Here is an 18,659-nt window from a genome sequence, read left to right on the forward strand (position 1 = left end):
CGGGAGCCGCTCGTGGCTCCCACGTAACACCACTGCTGCGTAATCTGCACTGGCTTCCTGTGGTCTTTCGGGTGCGCTTCAAGATTTTGGTTACCACCTTCAAAGCGCTCCATGGCTTAGGACCCGGGTACTTACGAGACCGCCTGCTGTTACCTTATGCCTCCCACCGACCCGTACGCTCTCACAGAGGGGGTCTCCTCAGGGTGCCGTCCGCCAAACAGTGTCGGCTGGCGGCCCCCAGGAGTAGGGCCTTCTCTGTTGGAGCATTGACGCTCTGGAATGAATTTCCCCCTGGCCTACGTCAAGTGCCTGATCTTCGGACCTTCCGTCGTGAGCTAAAAACATATTTATTTATTCAAGCGGGACTGGCATAATGGTTTTTATAGTTATAATCTTAAATTGGGGGTTTTATTGGGTTTTTTAAATTTTTTATAATTTTAAATTTAAACTTTTAATTATCAGCCTTTTGAAATTTGCTTGGTTTTAATTGTTGGTTTTAATTGTATATGTATTGTGTTTTATCTTTGGCTGTACACCGCCCTGAGTCCTTCGGGAGAAGGGCGGTATAAAAATTTAATAAATAAATAAATAAATAAATAAGAATTTAATAGCTTGCGGCCAGAAATGAGGCCAAATTCACTTAACAAATGTCTCACTCAAGTTGGGCTCATTTGTGGTCATAAGTCAAGGACTGCCTGTACCTGCAGAGGGGGTGGTTTCGGCCAAATGAGAAGACTCCTGCAGTTTTTATTAATTTAGGGGCATCCCACTGAAGAACTGTTGGCTGTGAGTTGCGTTAGGGCAAGAAGATGTTGTACGTTTGTAAGCTGTTTTTCAAGAGGCAACGGGACTTTCCGGTTTTTCTTTTGAAGACGTTTCACTTCTCATCCGAGAAGCTTCTTCAGCTCATCCGAAGGGATGATATACCGAGCTGAAGAAGCTTCTCGGATGAGAAGCGAAACGTCTTCAAAAGAAAAAATCCAAAGAAAGTCCAGTTGCCTCCTGCAAAAGCACCTTCGGGACAACCGTGACCTGGATGACTGAGAATCTCCATAGACTATTTTGGATGTCTTTTTGCTGAAGTGGTCCTTTGCTTCTCTGCTCTGCAACCTTACCCTGGGAACAGAAACTTGGCATCCGAATCTCTAAGCCAACTCAAGGCTGCTGTAAACAAATATATCCTTAAGATACTCGCTGAAATGCCGGGCGTTGGCTTGCTACTCTTTTCCAACCTGGTACCCTTCAGCTGGGGCTTGCAGATTTCCCGGGAATTTCACAAAATTCAGGATTTTGCTAGGCCCTGAGTCCCAACTGAACTGGGGAAAAAGGCTGAGGAAAGAAAATCTTTTACACATGCATAGCATGTACCCGATTAAAATAAAAGTTGCCCGTTATGTGCAATTCTGCATCTTTTAGGAGTTTATTCCTCTTTCTGTGTGTACACACACGCACATCTTCTTTGATTCGGCTGTTGCACACTTGTATCAGGCCCATATTTGACCTAGTGGGGAATGTGATCGCCTAGAAACCAGGAGACGGTGACTTCTAGTCCCGGTTTAGACATGAAAGGTGGCTGGTGATTTTGGACCAATCACCAGGAGACAGGGAATTTTAGACCCGCCTTTGGCATGAAAGATGGCTAGGTGACTTTGGGCCAATCACCAGGTGACAGTGAGTTCTAGTCCCACCTTAGGCATGCAAGCCAACTGGGTGACTTGGGGTCAGTAGCCAGATGACGGGGAGTTCTAGTCCACCTTAGACATGGGAACTGCCTAGGGGACTTTGGGTGAATCACAAGGAGAAAGTGAGTTCTAGTCTTGCCTTAGGCATGAAAGCTATATAACATAACATCATAACAGAGTTGGAAGGGACCTTGGAGGTCTTCTAGTCCAACCCTCTGCTCAGGAAGGGCTACACCATTTCAGACAAATGGCTATCCAACATTTTCTTAAAAATTTCCAGTGTTGGAGTATCCACAACTTCTGCAGGCGAATTGTTCTACTGATTAATTGTTCTCATTGTCAGGAAATTTCTCCTTAGTTTTAAGTTGCTTCTCTCCTTGATTAGTTTCCACCCATTGCTTCTTGTCCTGCCTTCATGGGAGACATTTTGTTGAATACCAGGAGACAGTGAATTTTAGACCCGCCTTTGGCGTCAAAGTTGGCTAGGTGACTTTGGGCCAATGACCAGGAGACGGTGAGTTCTAATTCACCTTAGACATGTGAGCTGCCTGAGTGACTTTGGGCCAATCACCAGGAGAAAATGAGTTCTAGTCCTGTCTTAGGCACAAAAGCTATATGGGGGATTTGGGGTTGATCACCAGGAGATGGTGAGTTCTAGTCCTACCTTAGACACGAAAGCTGGCTGGGTGACTTTGGGCCAGTCCCTCTCTCTCCGTCCAACCCACCTCCCAGAATTATTGTTGTGGGAAAAAGAGGAGGAAAAAGTATTAGGTATATTTGCCACCTTGAGTTACTTACGTAGTGAGTTTAAAAAAAATCTAATTTATAAAATAATAAATTACACACAAATGGAAAAATCAGAGCTATTTATAAACAAAACAAAACAAAACCGGGCCCCACAGCAGCGTGCATAAATTACCTGTAGATATTGGTCTAGGCCAGAAGTCTCAAAGTCCCCTTTGCAAACTTAGTTGGGTTGAAAATCTAAGCAAGCATCTGGTGCATCAATAAGTCACAAATATTCCGGGCACCGATTTGTTCGCGGCATCGTTTGCTCTTCTTTGACGTCACTCTGGGAATAACAGACGGTTTGTTTACTGGTCGTGGAACAATTTAAAGCATTTGGGGGTTTGGCTTTCGCTCTCCAGTTCTCCCTGGGGGACTTTGCTGGTTGCTAAATACTTTGCAGATGAAAAAGGAAAATAATCATTGGATCGCTTTTTCTCCCAGAAGGGATTTTGATTTGTGTTGGGAATGGCGGAAGTTTTCCCAATTATTTTTCCCCAAGTTGTCGCCTTTGTGTTTGGTTTGCTGAAATTTAGAAATTTTAAAAGATTGTGTCAAAACGTAGCGGGTTTTTTTGGTTGCCTGTTTCTCCTAGTGCGCTCATGGCAATTGCATTTGTGATGGCGATTTAGCGTGTCAAGCACAGGTTTTGCAAATATTTTCCTTCAAAGAATATAGGAAAAACAGAGTAGGAAGGGACCTTGAAGGTCTTCTAGTGACTAGTCTAATACCCTGCTCAAGCGATGCCATTTCAGACAAATTCTTCAAAACTTCCAGTGTTGGAGCAGTCACAACTTCTGGAGGCAAGTTGTTCCACTGGTTAATTGTTCTCACTGTCAGGAAATTTCTCATTAGTTCTAGGTTGCTTCTCTCCTTAGTTAGTTTCCATCCGTTGCTTCTTGTCCTGCCCTCAGGTGCTTTGGAGAATAGCTTGACTCCCTCTTCTTTGTGGCAGCCCCTGAGATATTGGAATGCTACTATCATGGCCCTCCTAGTCCTTCTTTTAATTAAACTTTTTGTTGTTGTTAGTCGCAAAGTCGGGTCCGATCAGGGGTGAAATGTAAAATTTGTTACTACTGGTTCTGTGGGCGTGGCTTGGTGGGTGGGTGGGTGGTATGTTTATGTTTATGTTTATGTTTATTTAAATTTTTATACCGCCCTTCTCCCGAAGGACTCAGGGCGGTGTACAGCCAAGATTAAAACAATTAAATATACAGAATTAAAATAGCAATTAAAATACATATTCAATAAATGGTCGAATTAAAACCGTCAAATTGACCGATACGAAAATACCCCAATAAAATTATTAAAAAATCAAAAATTTAAAAATTTAAAAATCAAGCCAGTCCCGCTTGGGTAAACAAATAAGTTTTCAATTCACAGCGAAAGGTCCGAAGGTCAGGTAATTGACGCAAACCAGGGGGAAGTTCGTTCCAGAGGGTAGGTGCTCCAACAGAGAAGGCCCTACCCCTGGGGGCCGCCAGCCGACATTGCTTGGCGGACGGCACCCTGAGAAGACCCTCTCTGTGGGTCACATTACTCTGTGGTAATGTGACTGGGTGAGCGTGGCCAACTTTTTTTTCTTTTTTTTCAACTTTTAAAAGCATTTTTGTACAACCTCTTTGACCAAAGAGGTTTTAAAAGACTCTGATGAGCCCAGCTGAGCCACACAATCATCAGAGGCTTTTTTTTTTTACATTTAAAAGCATTTTTTCAGCTGAAGAAAAAATGATTTTAAAAGTAAAAAAAAAAACCTCTGATGATCGCGCAGCTCAGCTGCGCATGGGGTGGGCAGGGATTTTTGCTACCGGTTCTCCGAACCACCTGCCGCCATCGCTACCAGATCAGGCGATCCGGTCCGAACTGGGAGCATTTCACTACTGTGTCCGACCCATCGCACCCCCATGGACAACATTCCTCCAGGCCTTCCTGTCCTCTACCATCCTCTGGAGTCCATTTAAACTCATGCCGACTGCTTCAGTGACTCCATCCAGCCACCTCGTTCTCTGTCGTCCCCTTCTTCTTTTGCCCTCAATCTTTCCCAGCATGAGGCTCTTCTCCAGTGAGTCCTTCCTTCTCATTAGGTGGTCAAAGTATTTGAGTTTCATCTTCAGGATCTGGCCTTCTAAAGAGCAGTCAGGGTTGATCTCCTCTAGGACTGACCGGTTGGATCGCCTTGCAGTCCAAGGGACTCAAAGGAATCTTCTCCAGCACCAGAGTTCAAAGGCCTCGATTCTTTGGCGCTCAGCCTTTCTTATGGTCCAACCTTCACAGCCATACATTGCAACTGGGAAAACCATAGCTTTGACTATACGCACTTTTGTTGGCAGGTGATGTCTCTGCTTTTTAGTACGCTGTCTAAATTTGCCATAGCTTTCCTCCCCTGGAGCAAGCGTCTTTTAATTTCTTGGCTGCAGTCCCCATCTGCGGTGATCTTGGAGCCCAGGAAAATAAAATCTGCCACTACCTCCATTTCTTCACCATCTATTTGCCAGGAATTGAGAGGGCCGGATGCCATGATCTTAGTTTTCTTAATGTTGAGTTTCAAGCCAACTTTTGCACTCTCCTCCCTCTCCCGCATCAAGAGGCCCTTTAGTTCCTCTTCACTTTCTGCTATTAGAGTGGTATCATCTGCATATCTGAGGTTGGTGATTTTTCTCTCGGCAATCTTAATTCCAATTTTTGATTCATCTAGCCTCACCTTTCTCACGATGTTCATTAAATTAGACATACCAAATTCCATCAACCGTTCTTCATACTTTTTAGCCTCCAGTCTCCTAATCATCTTTGTTGCTCTTCTCTGCATTCTTTCTAGAGCCTCAACATTTTGTTTAACACCATGGGGGCCCACAACTGGATGCGGTATTCCAAGTGTGGCCTTACCAAGTATAAAGTGGTATTAACACTTCAAATAATTCATTTGTTTCACTATTGTCATCCACATTTTTATGGTCAATAAATTTCCCGTAATTTCTTTCTTTTTTTTTTAATTGTGTTTGTAAAATAAAGGAAATGGTGAATTTGGAAGAACTTAATTTTGCTTTGGGTATTTTACTTTGTGCACTGAAAATTGAAATGCAGACTGACTCTAATATCCAACAAGATGCAATTCAATGGTAAGACTTGTAAGAACATGGATTTAGGCACGAAAAACCAAATGTACAGGTGTAGAATAGGTGGTACTTGGTAACTGTGAGAGGGAACTTGGAATCCTAGCAGACAATCAGTTAAATATGAGCCAGGAGTGTGTTGCAGCTACCAAAAAAGCCAACACAGTTCTAGGCTGCATTAACAGAGGGATAGAATCAAGTATGGCTAATTTAATGAAAAGGAGGACTAGGGGTGACTTGATAGCACTGTTCCAGTATCTAAAGGGCTACCACAAGAAAGAGGGAGTCAAACTATTCTCCAAAGCACCTGACGGTAGAACAAGAAGCAGTGGGTGGAAACTAATCAAGGAGAGAAGCAACCTAGAACTAAGGAGGAATTTCCTGACAGTTAGAACAATTAAATCAGTGGAACAACTTGCCTCCAGAAGTTGTAAATGCTCCAACACTGGAGAGTTTTAAGAGGAGATTGGATAGCCATTTGTCCAGTCTTCTTCTCTAGCAGGGGGCTGGACTAGAAGACCTCCAAGGTACCTTCCAACTCTTGTTATTCTGAATTCTGAAGAGCCTCTGTGGCAGGAAATTTTGCAGGCAAGACTTTTGGGTTCAAATTTCCACAGTGACCTTGTTTTGATCTCTTATCCTGCCAGCTGGCCAGAACCCAACCTGTGGTCAGACCTTAATCTCATTTTAGCTGGGTGGAGGTTTCCTTTTTTATTTGGGTCTCCATCTGGAATCGACAGATAAGAACGACCTCGCTTAAAAGCAACCCAGAAAAAAACCCATTTCCTGGTTTTTAACTGCTGTTCTGTCTTTAATAACCCAACAGCAAGCAGACTATTTAAAACAGAAATAAAGATAAAATTGTATGTCTAAAAAAAATAAGAAGAAGAAAGGCTTGACCAATGCAAATTCTATGTAAGAGGTAGCTATTAAGAAATCCCCAGCAAGTAACTAATCCTAAAAAGGAAAATTTGAGTCCATTTTGAGGTCTGTAATCTTTTAAAACCTAAGGGTTTTTTTTTCCCTTTCGTTCACGTCCAGTTGAAATTCTTGAATTAGAGGCACATTTAGCCATTGAAATCCTGAAAGGATACAATTTCACTTATCTTCCATCGATAAAGGAAAGATTTTTACCAGGAAACATGACATGTTTGTTGCTTTTACAAATGTTTCTACTTTTTTTTTTTTACATTTTTACAAAACGTTTTGCTTTTACTGAAATGTTTTTTTGTTTTTTTGTTTTTACAATATGATACGTCCGTTGCTTCTTGTCTTGCTTTCTGGTGCTTTGGAAAATAAGTTGACCCCCCTCTTCTTTGTGGCAGCCCCTCAAATACTGGAAGACTGCTATCGTGTCCCCCTCCCCCAGTCCTTCTTTTCTCTAGACTGGCCAAGCCCAAATCCTCCAACCAGTCTTCTTATGTTGTAGTCTTCAGTCCTTACTGCATGCTTTCTAGAGTCTCAAGATTTGTTTTTCCGAAAATGGCCTTCCCCACCCTCCCCCCGGAGGCCGGAAACGGCCCGTTTGCCAACTTCCGGTGAGACCGGAAGACCCATTTTTTGCTCTCTAGAGCCTTTCTAGGAGCCTGGGGAGGGTGAAAATGGCCTCCCTCCACCACCACTACCCCGAGGCTCTCCGGAGGCCGGAAGGCTGTTTTTAATAATAATAATTATAATAATAATAATAATAATAATAATAATAATAATAATAATAATAATAATATTTTAATTTTTATACCGCCCTTCTCCTGAAGGACTCAGGGCGGTGAACAGCCAAGTAAAAACAATACAATATATTACAATAAAAACTATTTAAAAAACTTATTCAATGTGGCCTAAATTTAAATATAAAATACATAATATAAAATAATCCCATTCAAAACTGAATTAAAACCCTATCAAGCCAGTCCTTCTTTTCTCTAGACTGGCCAAGCCCAAATCCTCCAACCAGTCTTCCTATGTTGTAGGCTTCAGTCCTTACTGCATGCTTTCTAGAGTCTCAAGATTTGTTTTTCCGAAACGGCCTTCCCACCTCCCGGAGACCGGAAACGGCCCGTTTGCCAACTTCCGGTGAGACCGGAAGACCCATTTTTTGCTCTCTAGAGCCTTTCTAGGAGCCTGGGGAGGGTAAAAATGGCCTCCCTCCACCACCACTACCCCGAGGCTCTCCGGAGGCCGGAAAGCTGTTTTTAATAATAATAATAATAATAATAATAATAATAATAATAATAATAATAATAATAATAATAATAATAATAATAATAATATTTTAATTTTTATACCGCCCTTCTCCTGAAGGACTCAGGGCGGTGAACAGCCAAGTAAAAACAATACAATATATTACAATAAAAACTATTTAAAAAACTTATTCAATGTGGCCTAAATTTAAATATAAAATACATAATATAAAATAACCCCATTTAAAACTGAATTAAAAACCCCTATCAAGCCAGTCCTGCTCGAAGAATAGGTACGTCTTCAGCTCGCGGCGAAAAGTCCGGAGGTCAGGAAGTTGTCGAAGTCCTGGGGGAAGCTCGTTCCAGAGGGTAGGAGCCCCCACAGAGAAGGCTCTCCCCCTGGGGGTCGCCAGCCGACACTGTTTGGCTGACGGCACCCTGAGGAGACCCTCTCTATGGGAGCGTACCGGTCGGTGGGAGGCATGTGGTAGCAGAAGGCGGTCCCGAAGATATCCCGGTCCTATGCCATGGAGCACTTTAAAGGTTTTGCCCTCCCCAGGCTCCTAGAAAGGCTCTGGGCCATTTCTGGCCTCCGGAGGGCCTCTGGGGAGTGGGAAAGGCAATTTTTGCCCTCCCCAAGCTCCTAAAACGGTTCTGGAGCCTGGGAGAGAGAAAAACGGGCCTACCGGGCCCATCGGGCCATCGCGTGACAGAAGCGGGGAGGAGTGGGGGAAAGTTGCATGCGCATGCACGGGAATGGGGCGCATAGAATTATGGGTGTGGGCACGTGACCCTCCCTCCCCTCGCTTCTGTCATGCGATGGCAAAAAAAGGTTAGCCATCACTGCTATAGGGTTTCCTGCTTGAGTAGGGGGTTGGGCTAGACGACCTCTCAGGGTCCCTTCCAACTCTGTTATTCTGCTATTCTGCCTGCTGACAATCAAGGACTGACCTCGATCTCTCTCCTCCTTTTTAGCAACCACAGTGCAGATACCTTAGACAGGCTGCTGCCCGCAATAGTCGGAACCAAATCCCCCCGGAAGCGCACCACCAGCCAATCCAAATCGGAGCCTCCCCTCCTACGTACCAGTAAAAGGACCATCTATACCGCAGGCCGACCCCCCTGGTACAACGAACATGGCACACAGTCAAAAGAGGCATTTGTTATCGGTAAGGGGCGCCAGGTTGGTTTGGGAGGGGGGCACTTCGGGACAGGAGGTGGTTAGGCCCCAATCCCAGGAATTCTGGGAATTGAAGTCCACAGGTCATAAAATCGCCCTAGTTGAAGCAACGGCAGCCAAGTGATTCAAGGTAAGGTTTACAGGTTGGAAAAAGTCTCCCTTTTCAGCGGGCTAGACAGCATTCTTGATCTGAGCCTACCTTGCAAGACTGTGGTCAACATTCTGCCTTGGGCTTCGCTCCTCTTCAGGTCTGGGAGGGGGCAGCGCTTCCGGGAAGACCACGGTGGCCAGGATGATTATCGAGGCCTTGGACGTGCCGTGGGTGGTCTTGCTTTCCATGGATTCCTTTTATAAGGTGAGAAGAGCCACAGAGATGCTCCGGGGTTTGAAAACCCAGGCAGGCAGGCAGGATGAAGGGGCCAGCAGTGAGAATCCTCCCCTTCAACAGCTCAGGTGTGGGTACCGAGGAGTCAGGTGTAAGGAAAGAACAAAGAGAAGAGCCACAAAGATGATTAGGGGACTGGAGGCTAAAACATGCAAAGAACGGTTGCTGGAATTGGGTATGGCTAGTTTAATGCAGAGAAGGACCAGGGGTGACATGATAGAAGTTGTGGCTGCTCCAACGCTGGAGGTTTTTAAGAAAAGATTGGACAGCCATTGGTCTGAAATGGGATAGGGTTTCCTGCCTAAGCAGGGGGTTGGACTAGAAGATCTCAAGGTCCCTTCCAACTCTGTTGTTCTATTCTAGTCTAGTCTAGTCTAGTCTAGTCTAGTCTAATCCAGTCCAGTCCAGTCCAGTCCATATCATATCATATCATATCATATCATATCATATCATATCATATCATATCTCATATCATATAATATCATATGATGGGTTCAATTGTGGTTGTAAGTCAAGGACTACCGGTACCTGTATAAGGCTGTTCATCATCCCTCTCCCCTAAATCTCATTTTTTGGGGGACAGATTCTATGCTATGCTATGCTATGCTATTCTTTTCCTTTATTCTATTCTATTCTATTCTATTCTATTCTATTCTATTCCTCTATTCTATTCTATTCTATTCTATTCTATTCTATTCTATTCTATTCTATTCTATTCTACTCTACTCTACTCTACTCTACTCTACTCTACTCTATTCTATTCTATTCTATTCTATTCTATTCTATTCTATTCTATTCCTTATTCTATTCTATTCTATTCTATTCTATTCTATTCTATTCTATTCTATTCTATATTCTATGCTATGCTATGCTGTGCTATGCTATTTTTATTCCATTCCATTCCATTTCATATGTTGGGCTCAATTGTGGTCGTAAGTCAAGGACTACTTGTAGAGGGCTGTTCAGCACCCCTCTCTCCTGAATCTCCTTTTTTGGGGGGACAGATTCTATGCTATGCTATGCTATGCTATGCTATTCTTTTCCTTTATTCTATTCTATTCCTCTATTCTATTCTGTTCTATTCTATTCTATTCTATTCTATTCTATTCTATTCTATTATTTCTTGTTCTGTTCTATTCTATTCTATTCTATTCCTTATTCTATTCTATTCTATTTTATATTCTATGCTATGCTATGCTGTGCTATGCTATTTTTATTCCATTCCATTCCATTCCATATGTTGGGCTCAATTGTGGTCGTAAGTCAAGGACTACTTTTAGAGGGCTGTTCATCACCCCTCTCTCCTGAATCTCGTTTTTTGGGGGACAGATTCTAACGAAAGAGCAGCAGGAACTGGCCGCCAGCAACGATTTCAACTTTGACCATCCGGATGCCTTTGATTTCGACCTGATGATCGCCACTCTCAAAAAGCTCAAGCAAGGGAAAAGCGTCAAGATCCCCGTTTATGACTTCACCAGCCACAGCCGCAAGAAGGAGTGGGTGAGTCAGGCTTCTGAGGGGGGGGAGGGCTTGGTTTTAGCCCCGCCCCTAGCCCCACCCCCTAGCCCCGCCCCCTTAGCCTGAAGAACCTCTCGGCTTTCTCCCTCAGCGGCTTTTATTGTGAATTCTTGGTTTCAAGAATGGTTGGCGATTCACCCAGTGTTGGCAGTTGGGCAGCATACAGCTTTAATTTAATTTAATTTAATTTAATTTAATTTAATTTAATTTAATTTATTTTTTTATTTTTTATTTGAATTTATATCCGCCCTTCTCCGAAGACTCAGGGCGGCTTACACTGTATTAAGCAATTTTATTTTATTTATTATTTTATTTTATTTTATTTATTTATTTTATTATTTTATTTTATATTTATATTTTTATTTTATTTTATTTTATTTTATTTTTATTTTTTACTTGTTTATTTTATGTTATGTATTTATTTATTTATAAAACAACAACAACCCTGTGAGGTGAATTGGGCTGAAAGGGAGACATTTGGCCCAGAGTCACCCAGCTGGCTTTCGTGCCTAGGGCAGAACTAGAACTCCTAATCTCCCAATGATTGGCCAAAGTCGCCCAGCTGGCTTTCGTGTCTAAAGTGGGACTAGAACTCCCATTCTTCTGGTGTTTGGCATAAGTCACCCAGCTGGATCTCATGCCTAAAGCGGGACTAGAACTCACAGTCCCCTGGTGATTGGCCAAAGTCACCCAGCCGGTTTCCATGCTTGAGGCGGGACTCGAACTCACAGTCAAATGATAATTAGCCAAAGTCACCCAGCCGGCTTTCATGCCTAAAGCGGGACTAGAACTCACAGTCACCTGGCGATTGGCCAAAGTCACCCAGCCGGTTTCCATGCTTAAGGTAGGACTCAAACTTCTCTTCTCTTGGTGATTGGGGAAAGTAAATCCAGCTGGATTTCATGCCTGAGGTGGGACTAGAACTCCCGTTCTTCTGGTGATTGGCCAAAGTCACCCAGCTGGATTTCATGCTTAAGACGGGACTAGAACTCACAGTCTCCTACTTTCTAGCCTGGGGACCTTATCCACTTGACAAAACTGGCTCTCTTGTTTATTTAAGAAAATTTATATGGCCGCCTACCTCACTCTTGGTGACACTGGGCGGCTTACAAGGATAAAAGCCGAATACAAGGACAATAGAAAAGCAACGACCTCCCATCTTCTTGGTGATAATCATCAAATGAACCACTTGGTGGGCTCCGTTCCACTCTGGGATCCCCAGGCCCCTTGTCAAAACCATGTCTTGATGGGAGGGAGCCACCATGGAGAAATCCCTTCTTCTTGGTCTCGCTAGATGGGCCTCTTAAAGAGAGGGGACCATTTCGCAGGATCACGAAGGGCCTTCTCTGTGGTGGCTCCTCCATAAAACATGCACTCTGTTGGCAACTAACAGGGAGGAGCTGCTTTCACCCTCTCTCTCACACACAAATTATCTGGCCTGAATTCTCTCTTGCTCCTCTGGAATGCAGCCCCTCCCTCCCGGGAATCCAGACTACATTCCATCACAGCTAGTGAGCCAGCTCAATAAAACAACTTTCAACCTTTCGTCGCATCTTCGGCTCCCGAGCCAGGCCTCCTGGCAGAGAGTGACTCCAAAGAGTGAGGGGGAAGAGCCGACAGGGCTTCCCTCTGCAGGACCTTCCTCTCTGGCTCCGCTCCAGGTCCCAGAGGTAGGCCAGGTGGAGGAGATGATGAGGCCTCTTTCTCCTGCACCTTCCCCCTCCCAGGCAACGTCTCAAGACCCAGCTGCTGACAATCAGTCCTGGTTAAATCCCAGGTATTGCAGAAAGGAGAGGCGGGAACAACAAAAGAAGGGGTGGGGCAGGCCTAGAGAGTGCTGAGTCACGGAGCCACACCCCACAGGGTATAAAAGCAGGAGGAGCTGCTCTATAGCTTCTTGTGACGGTCAAAAACTGACTCTTGGAAACTTTGGCTGCAATATTTCGAGACTAAGAATTTGGCTTCTGGATTTCTGTTTATTTCTGAACTCTTGGTTGCTCCAACAACGAACTGCAGTTACGCTGGCTTCTGAGGAGATAAGAGAACTTGGCAGGCAATCTCAGGTTTGTTGCCAGAACTGATATCTGTCGTAGGAATAAATTGCTGGCAAATATAGTCAGCTCGCGTGTCTTCTTGGTTGTGGTTGGTGGGGGACAGAACACTTTCGGCTAATGATCTCTCAATAAACCACATTAAACCAGTCTTTTCCTACATCCAAGCTAGGTTTATCTATAAAGTAATAAAGGCGGGATTTTTTTTAAAAAAATCAATCAATCAAACAAACAAACAAATCACATGTTTTAATCAAACTCTGTGCACAATTCTTGCTTTCAGAAAATGCTTTATGGAGCCAACGTGATTATATTTGAAGGGATTATGGCATTTGCCGATAAGGACCTCCTGAAGGTAAGTCTGGGTTTTTAGCCTTTTTCCCTGGGGGTTAGGATTGGGGGGGTTATTATTGGTGGCCCCCGACCAGGGGTAAAATGCTCCCAGTTCGGACCGGATTGTCCAATCTGGTAGAGATGGCGATGGGTGGTTCGGAGAACCGGTAGCAAAATCAGAAGTGTTTTTTTTTTTTACTTTTAAAAGCATTTTTTCTTTGGCTGAAAAAATGCTTTTAAAGGTAAAAAAAAAAAAAGCCTGATGATCGCGTGGCTCAGCTGGGATCGTCAGAACCTTTTAAAAGCATTTTTTTTTACAACCACTTTGGCCGAAAAAAAATGCTTTTTAAAAGGTTCTGGCGATCAGGCAACTCAGCCGAGATTGTCAGAACCCTTTAAAAGCTTTTTTTCCTCTGGCCATCCCAGCTGAGTTGCCTGATCATCACAGGCTTTTAAAAGCATTTTTGTACAACCTCTGCGGCCGAGGTTCTTTCTCCACTTCCCTTTCCTTCCTTTTTTTGTTCGTTTGTGTGTTCCTTCCTTCCTTCTTTCCTTCTTTCTCTTTCTTTCTCTCTCTCTCTCTCTTTCTTTTTCTTTTTTGTCTTTCCTTCCTTCCTTCCTTCCTTCCTTCCTTCCTTTCTTTCTTTCTTTCTTCTTCCACTTTCCTTCCTTCCTTCCTTTCTTCCTTCCTTCTCTTTCTTTATCTTTCTCTTTCTTTTTTTGTCCTTCCTTCCTTCCTTCCTTCCTTCCTTCCTTCCTTCCTTTCTTTCTTTCTTTCTTTCTTTCTTTCTTTCTTTCTTTCTTTCTTTCTTTCTCCCCTTTTCTTTTCCTTCCTCTTTCTCCTTCCTTCTCCCTTTCAGCAACTCTAGATAGCTCATCTAGCACGCCCTCTTCCTCATTTCCCAAATAACAACAACCTTGTGAGGTTGGTCCATGGGGGGAGGTGGGGAACTGGCCCAAAGTGACCATACCAGAAGTTCTGAGGCGAGGGGAGCAGAGTCCACTTCTAGTCCAACCCTCCCACCCCAAATCTCCTGGCATTTCCTAAAGCTTTAACATGCACGGACTTCAACTCCCAGAATCCCCTGGTCAGCTGTGAATTCTGGGAGTTGAAGTTCCATGTTAAAGCTGCCAAGGTTGAAAGACACAGCTCCACCCCCAAATGCTACTTGGCTTCCCTTGTTTTGTTTTTTTTCCTCCGCAGCTTCTGGATATGAAAATATTTGTGGACACTGATTCAGATATCCGTCTGGTTCGGCGTTTGCGCAGGGACATCAGTGAGCGAGGCCGAGAGATTGACGGGGTCATCAAGCAGTACAACAAGTTTGTCAAGCCAGCCTTTGACCAGTATATCCAGCCCACCATGCGAGTGGCCGACATTGTGGTCCCACGAGGTGGGCGTCCTCTTTCTATTGGCCGCTGGCCCGGCTGGATTCCTGACCTGGGGATCCCTTCGCCAGATCTCTTGCTCAAATTGCCCTGGCTTTTCGCTTGCTGAAAGTGTTTGGGAATCCGGTTCCAGCCACCCAGCAAAATAAAAAAAAAAATACTTGAAAGGATTTGGTCTCTGGGACATTAAGGTAGAGTGCCACTGAATCTGGAGGTTCTATTGTCCGCGTTGTGCTGGCAGCTGCCAACGGACCACTCCAGCCTGCCCTGGAATTTGCAAATTAGCCTTGCCATAATTTCAGGAATGTAATTTTAATATATATATATATTTATTTATTTATTTTTATTTGATTATATATCCGCCTTCTCCGAAGACTCAGGGCGGCTTACACTGTATTATTAATTTTATTTATTTATTATTTTATTTTATTTATTTATTTTATTATTTTATTTTATATTTATATTTTTATTTTATTTTATTTTATTTTATTTTATTTTTATTTTTTACTTGTTTATTTTATGTTATGTATTTATTTATTTATAAAGCAACAACAACTCTGTGAGGTGAATTGGGCTGAAAGGGAGACATTTGGCCCAGAGTCACCCAGCTGGCTTTCGTGCCTAGGGCAGAACTAGAACTCCTAGTCTCCCAATGATTGGCCAAAGTCGCCCAGCTGGCTTTTGTGCCTAAAGTGGGACTAGAACTCCCATTCTTCTGGTGTTTGGCATAAGTCACCCAGCTGGATCTCATGCCCAAAGCGGGACTAGAACTCACAGTCCCTGGTGATTGGCCAAAGTCACCCAGCCGTTTCCATGCTTGAGGCGGGACTCAACTCACAGTCAAATGATAATTAGCCAAAGTCACCCAGAGCGGGACTAGAACTCACAGTCACCTGGCGACACAAAGTCACCCAGCCGGTTTCCATGCTTAAGGTAGGACTCAAACTTCTCTTCTCTTGGTGATTGGCGAAAGTAAATCCAGCTGGATTTCATGCCTGAGGTGGGACTAGAACTCCCGTTCTTCTGGTGATTGGCCAAAGTCACCCAGCTGGATTTCATGCTTAAGACGGGACTAGAACTCACAGTCCCCTACTTTCTAGCCTGGGGACCTTATCCACTTGACAAAACTGGCTCTCTTGTTTATTTAAGAAAATATATATGGCCGCCTACCTCACTCTTGGTGACACTGGGCGGCTTACAAGGATAAAAGCCGAATACAAGGACAATAGAAAAGCAACAACCTCCCATCTTCTTGGTGATAACCATCAAATGAGCCACTTGGTGGGCTCTATCCCACTCTGGGATCCCCAGGCCCCTTGTCAAAACCATGTCTTGATGGGAGGGAGCCACCATGGAGAAATCCCTTCTTCTTGGTCTCGCTAGATGGGCCTCCTAAAGAGACCATTTCACAGGATCACGAAGGGCTTCTCTGTGGTGGCTCCTCCATAAAACATACACTCTGGTGGGAACTAACAGGGAGGAGCTGCTTTCACCCTCTCTCTCACACACAAGTTATCTGGCCTGAATTCTCTCTTGCTCCTCTGGAATGCAGCCCCTCCCTCCCGGGAATCCAGACTACATTCCATCACAGCTAGTGAGCCAGCTCAATAAAACAACTTTCAACCTTTCGTCGCATCTTCGGCTCCCGAGCCAGGCCTCCTGGCAGAGAGTGACTCAAAAGAGTGAGGGGGAAGAGCCGACAGGGCTTCCCTCTGCAGGACCTTCCTCTCTGGCTCCGCTCCAGGTCCCAGAGGCAGGCCAGGTGGAGGAGATGATGAGGCCTCTTTCTCCTGCACCTTCCCCCTCCCAGGCAACGTCTCAAGACCCAGCTGCTGACAATCAGTCCTGGTTAAATCCCAGGTATTGCAGAAAGGAGAGGCGGGAACAACAAAAGAAGGGGTGGGACAGGCCTAGAGAGTGCTGAGTCACGGAGCCACACCCCACAGGGTATAAAAGCAGGAGGAGCTGCTCTATAGCTTCTTTGATCAAAACTGACTCTTGGAAACTTTGGCTGCAATATTTCGAGACTAAGAATTTGGCTTCTGGATTTCTGTTTATTTCTGAACTCTTGGTTGCTCCAGCAACGAACTGCAGTTACGCTGGCTTCTGAGGAGATAAGAGAACTTGGCAGGCAATCTCAGGTTTGTTGCCAGAACTGATATCTGTCGTAGGAATAAATTGCTGGCAAATATAGTCAGCTCACGTGTCTTCTTGATTGTGGTTGGGGGACAGAACACTGCTAATGATCTCTCAATAAACCACATTAAACCAGTCTTTCCTACATCCAAGCTAGGTTTATCTATAAAGTAATAAAGGCGGATTTTTTAAAAATCAATCAAACAAACAAACAAATCACATGTTTTAATCAAACTCTGTGCACAATTCTTGCTTTCAGAAAATGCTTTATGGAGCCAACGTGATTATATTTGAAGGATTATGGCATTTGCCGATAAGGACCTCCTGAAGGTAAGTCTGGGTTTTAGCCTTTTTCCCTGGGGTTAGGATTGGGGGTTATTATTGGTGGCCCCGACCAGAGTTCGGACGGATTGTCCAATCTGGTAGAGATGGCGTGGGTGGTTCGAGAACCGTAGCAAAATCAAGTGTTTTTTTTTTACTTTTAAAAGCATTTTTTCTTTGGCAGAAAAAATGCTTTTAAAACTAAAAAAAAGGCTCTGATCGCGTGGCTCAGCTGGGATCGTCAGAACCTTTTAAAAGCATTTTTTTTTACAACCTCTTCGGCCGAAAAAAAATGCTTTTTAAAAGGTTCTGGCGATCAGGCAACTCAGCCGAGATTGTCAGAACCCTTTAAAAGCTTTTTTTCCTCTGGCCATCCCAGCTGAGTTGCCTGATCATCACAGGCTTTTAAAAGCATTTTTGTACAACCTCTGCGGCCGAGGTTCTTTCTCCACTTCCCTTTCCTTCCTTTTTTTGTTCGTTTGTGTGTTCCTTCCTTCCTTCTTTCCTTCTTTCTCTTTCTTTCTTTCTCTCTCTCTCTCTTTCTTTTTCTTTTTCTTTTTTGTTCTTCCTTCCTTCCTTCCTTCCTTCCTTTTTTCTTTCTTTCTTCTTCCACTTTCCCTTCCTTCCTTTTTTCCTTCCTTCCTTCCTTCTCTTTCTTTATCTTTCTCTTTCTTTTTTTTGTCCTTCCTTCCTTCCTTCCTTCCTTCCTTCCTTCCTTTCTTTCTTTCTTTCTTTCTTTCTTTCTTTCTTTCTTTCTTTCTCCCCTTTTCTTTTCCTTCCCCTTTCTCCTTCCTTCTCCCTTTCAGCAACTCTAGATAGCTCATCTAGCACGCCCTCTTCCTCATTTCCCAAATAACAACAGCCTTGTGAGGTTGGTCCATGGGCGGAGGCGGGGAACTGGCCCAAAGTGACCATACCAGAAGTTCTGAGGTGAGGGGAGCAGAGCCCACTTCTAGTCCAACCCTCCCACCCCAAATCTCCTGGCATTTCCTAAAGCTTTAACATGCACGGACTTCAACTCCCAGAATCCCCTGGTCAGCTGTGAATTCTGGGAGTTGAAGTTCCATGTTAAAGCTGCCAAGGTTGAAAGACACAGCTCCACCCCCAAATGCTACTTGGCTTCCCTTGTTTTGTTTTTTTTCCTCCGCAGCTTCTGGATATGAAAATATTTGTGGACACTGATTCAGATATCCGTCTGGTTCGGCGTTTGCGCAGGGACATCAGTGAGCGAGGCCGAGAGATTGACGGGGTCATCAAGCAGTACAACAAGTTTGTCAAGCCGGCCTTTGACCAGTATATCCAGCCCACCATGCGAGTGGCCGACATTGTGGTCCCACGAGGTGGGCGTCCTCTTTCTATTGGCCGCTGGCCTGGCTGGATTCCTGACCTGGGGATCCCTTCGCCAGATCTCTTGCTCAAATTGCCCTGGCTTTTCGCTTGCTGAAAGTGTTTGGGAATCCGGTTCCAGCCACCCAGCAAAAAAAAAAAAAAAAAAAATACTTGAAAGGATTTGGTCTCTGGGACATTAAGGTAGAGTGCCACTGAATCTGGAGGTTTTATTGTCCGCGTTGTGCTGGCAGCTGCCAACGGA

At 44.2% G+C, this 18,659-nt stretch overlaps 1 protein-coding gene across 8 annotated transcripts in view; it reads left to right on the top strand.

Moving 5' to 3' along the window:
• UCKL1 (uridine-cytidine kinase 1 like 1) overlaps positions 1 to 18,659 on the top strand; it is a 74,048-nt gene that overhangs the window by 12,057 nt on the left and 43,332 nt on the right. For 6 of the 8 annotated variants that reach the window (XM_058175335.1, XM_058175334.1, XM_058175333.1 and 3 more), the window contains exons 2-6: positions 8,731 to 8,924; positions 9,184 to 9,290; positions 10,650 to 10,820; positions 13,173 to 13,244; positions 14,427 to 14,616. In XM_058175335.1, coding sequence (XP_058031318.1) covers positions 8,731 to 8,924; positions 9,184 to 9,290; positions 10,650 to 10,820; positions 13,173 to 13,244; positions 14,427 to 14,616 — 734 coding nt within the window. Of the gene's footprint in view, positions 1 to 6,597; positions 6,728 to 8,730; positions 8,925 to 9,183; positions 9,291 to 10,649; positions 10,821 to 13,172; positions 13,245 to 14,426; positions 14,617 to 17,005; positions 17,078 to 18,218; positions 18,409 to 18,659 lie in introns of those variants that run through there. The other 2 variants (XM_058175337.1, XM_058175339.1) reach the window with 2 other exon arrangements.

This window comes from Ahaetulla prasina, chromosome 3 (genome assembly GCF_028640845.1).
Source record: "Ahaetulla prasina isolate Xishuangbanna chromosome 3, ASM2864084v1, whole genome shotgun sequence".
Lineage (NCBI taxonomy): Eukaryota > Metazoa > Chordata > Lepidosauria > Squamata > Colubridae > Ahaetulla > Ahaetulla prasina.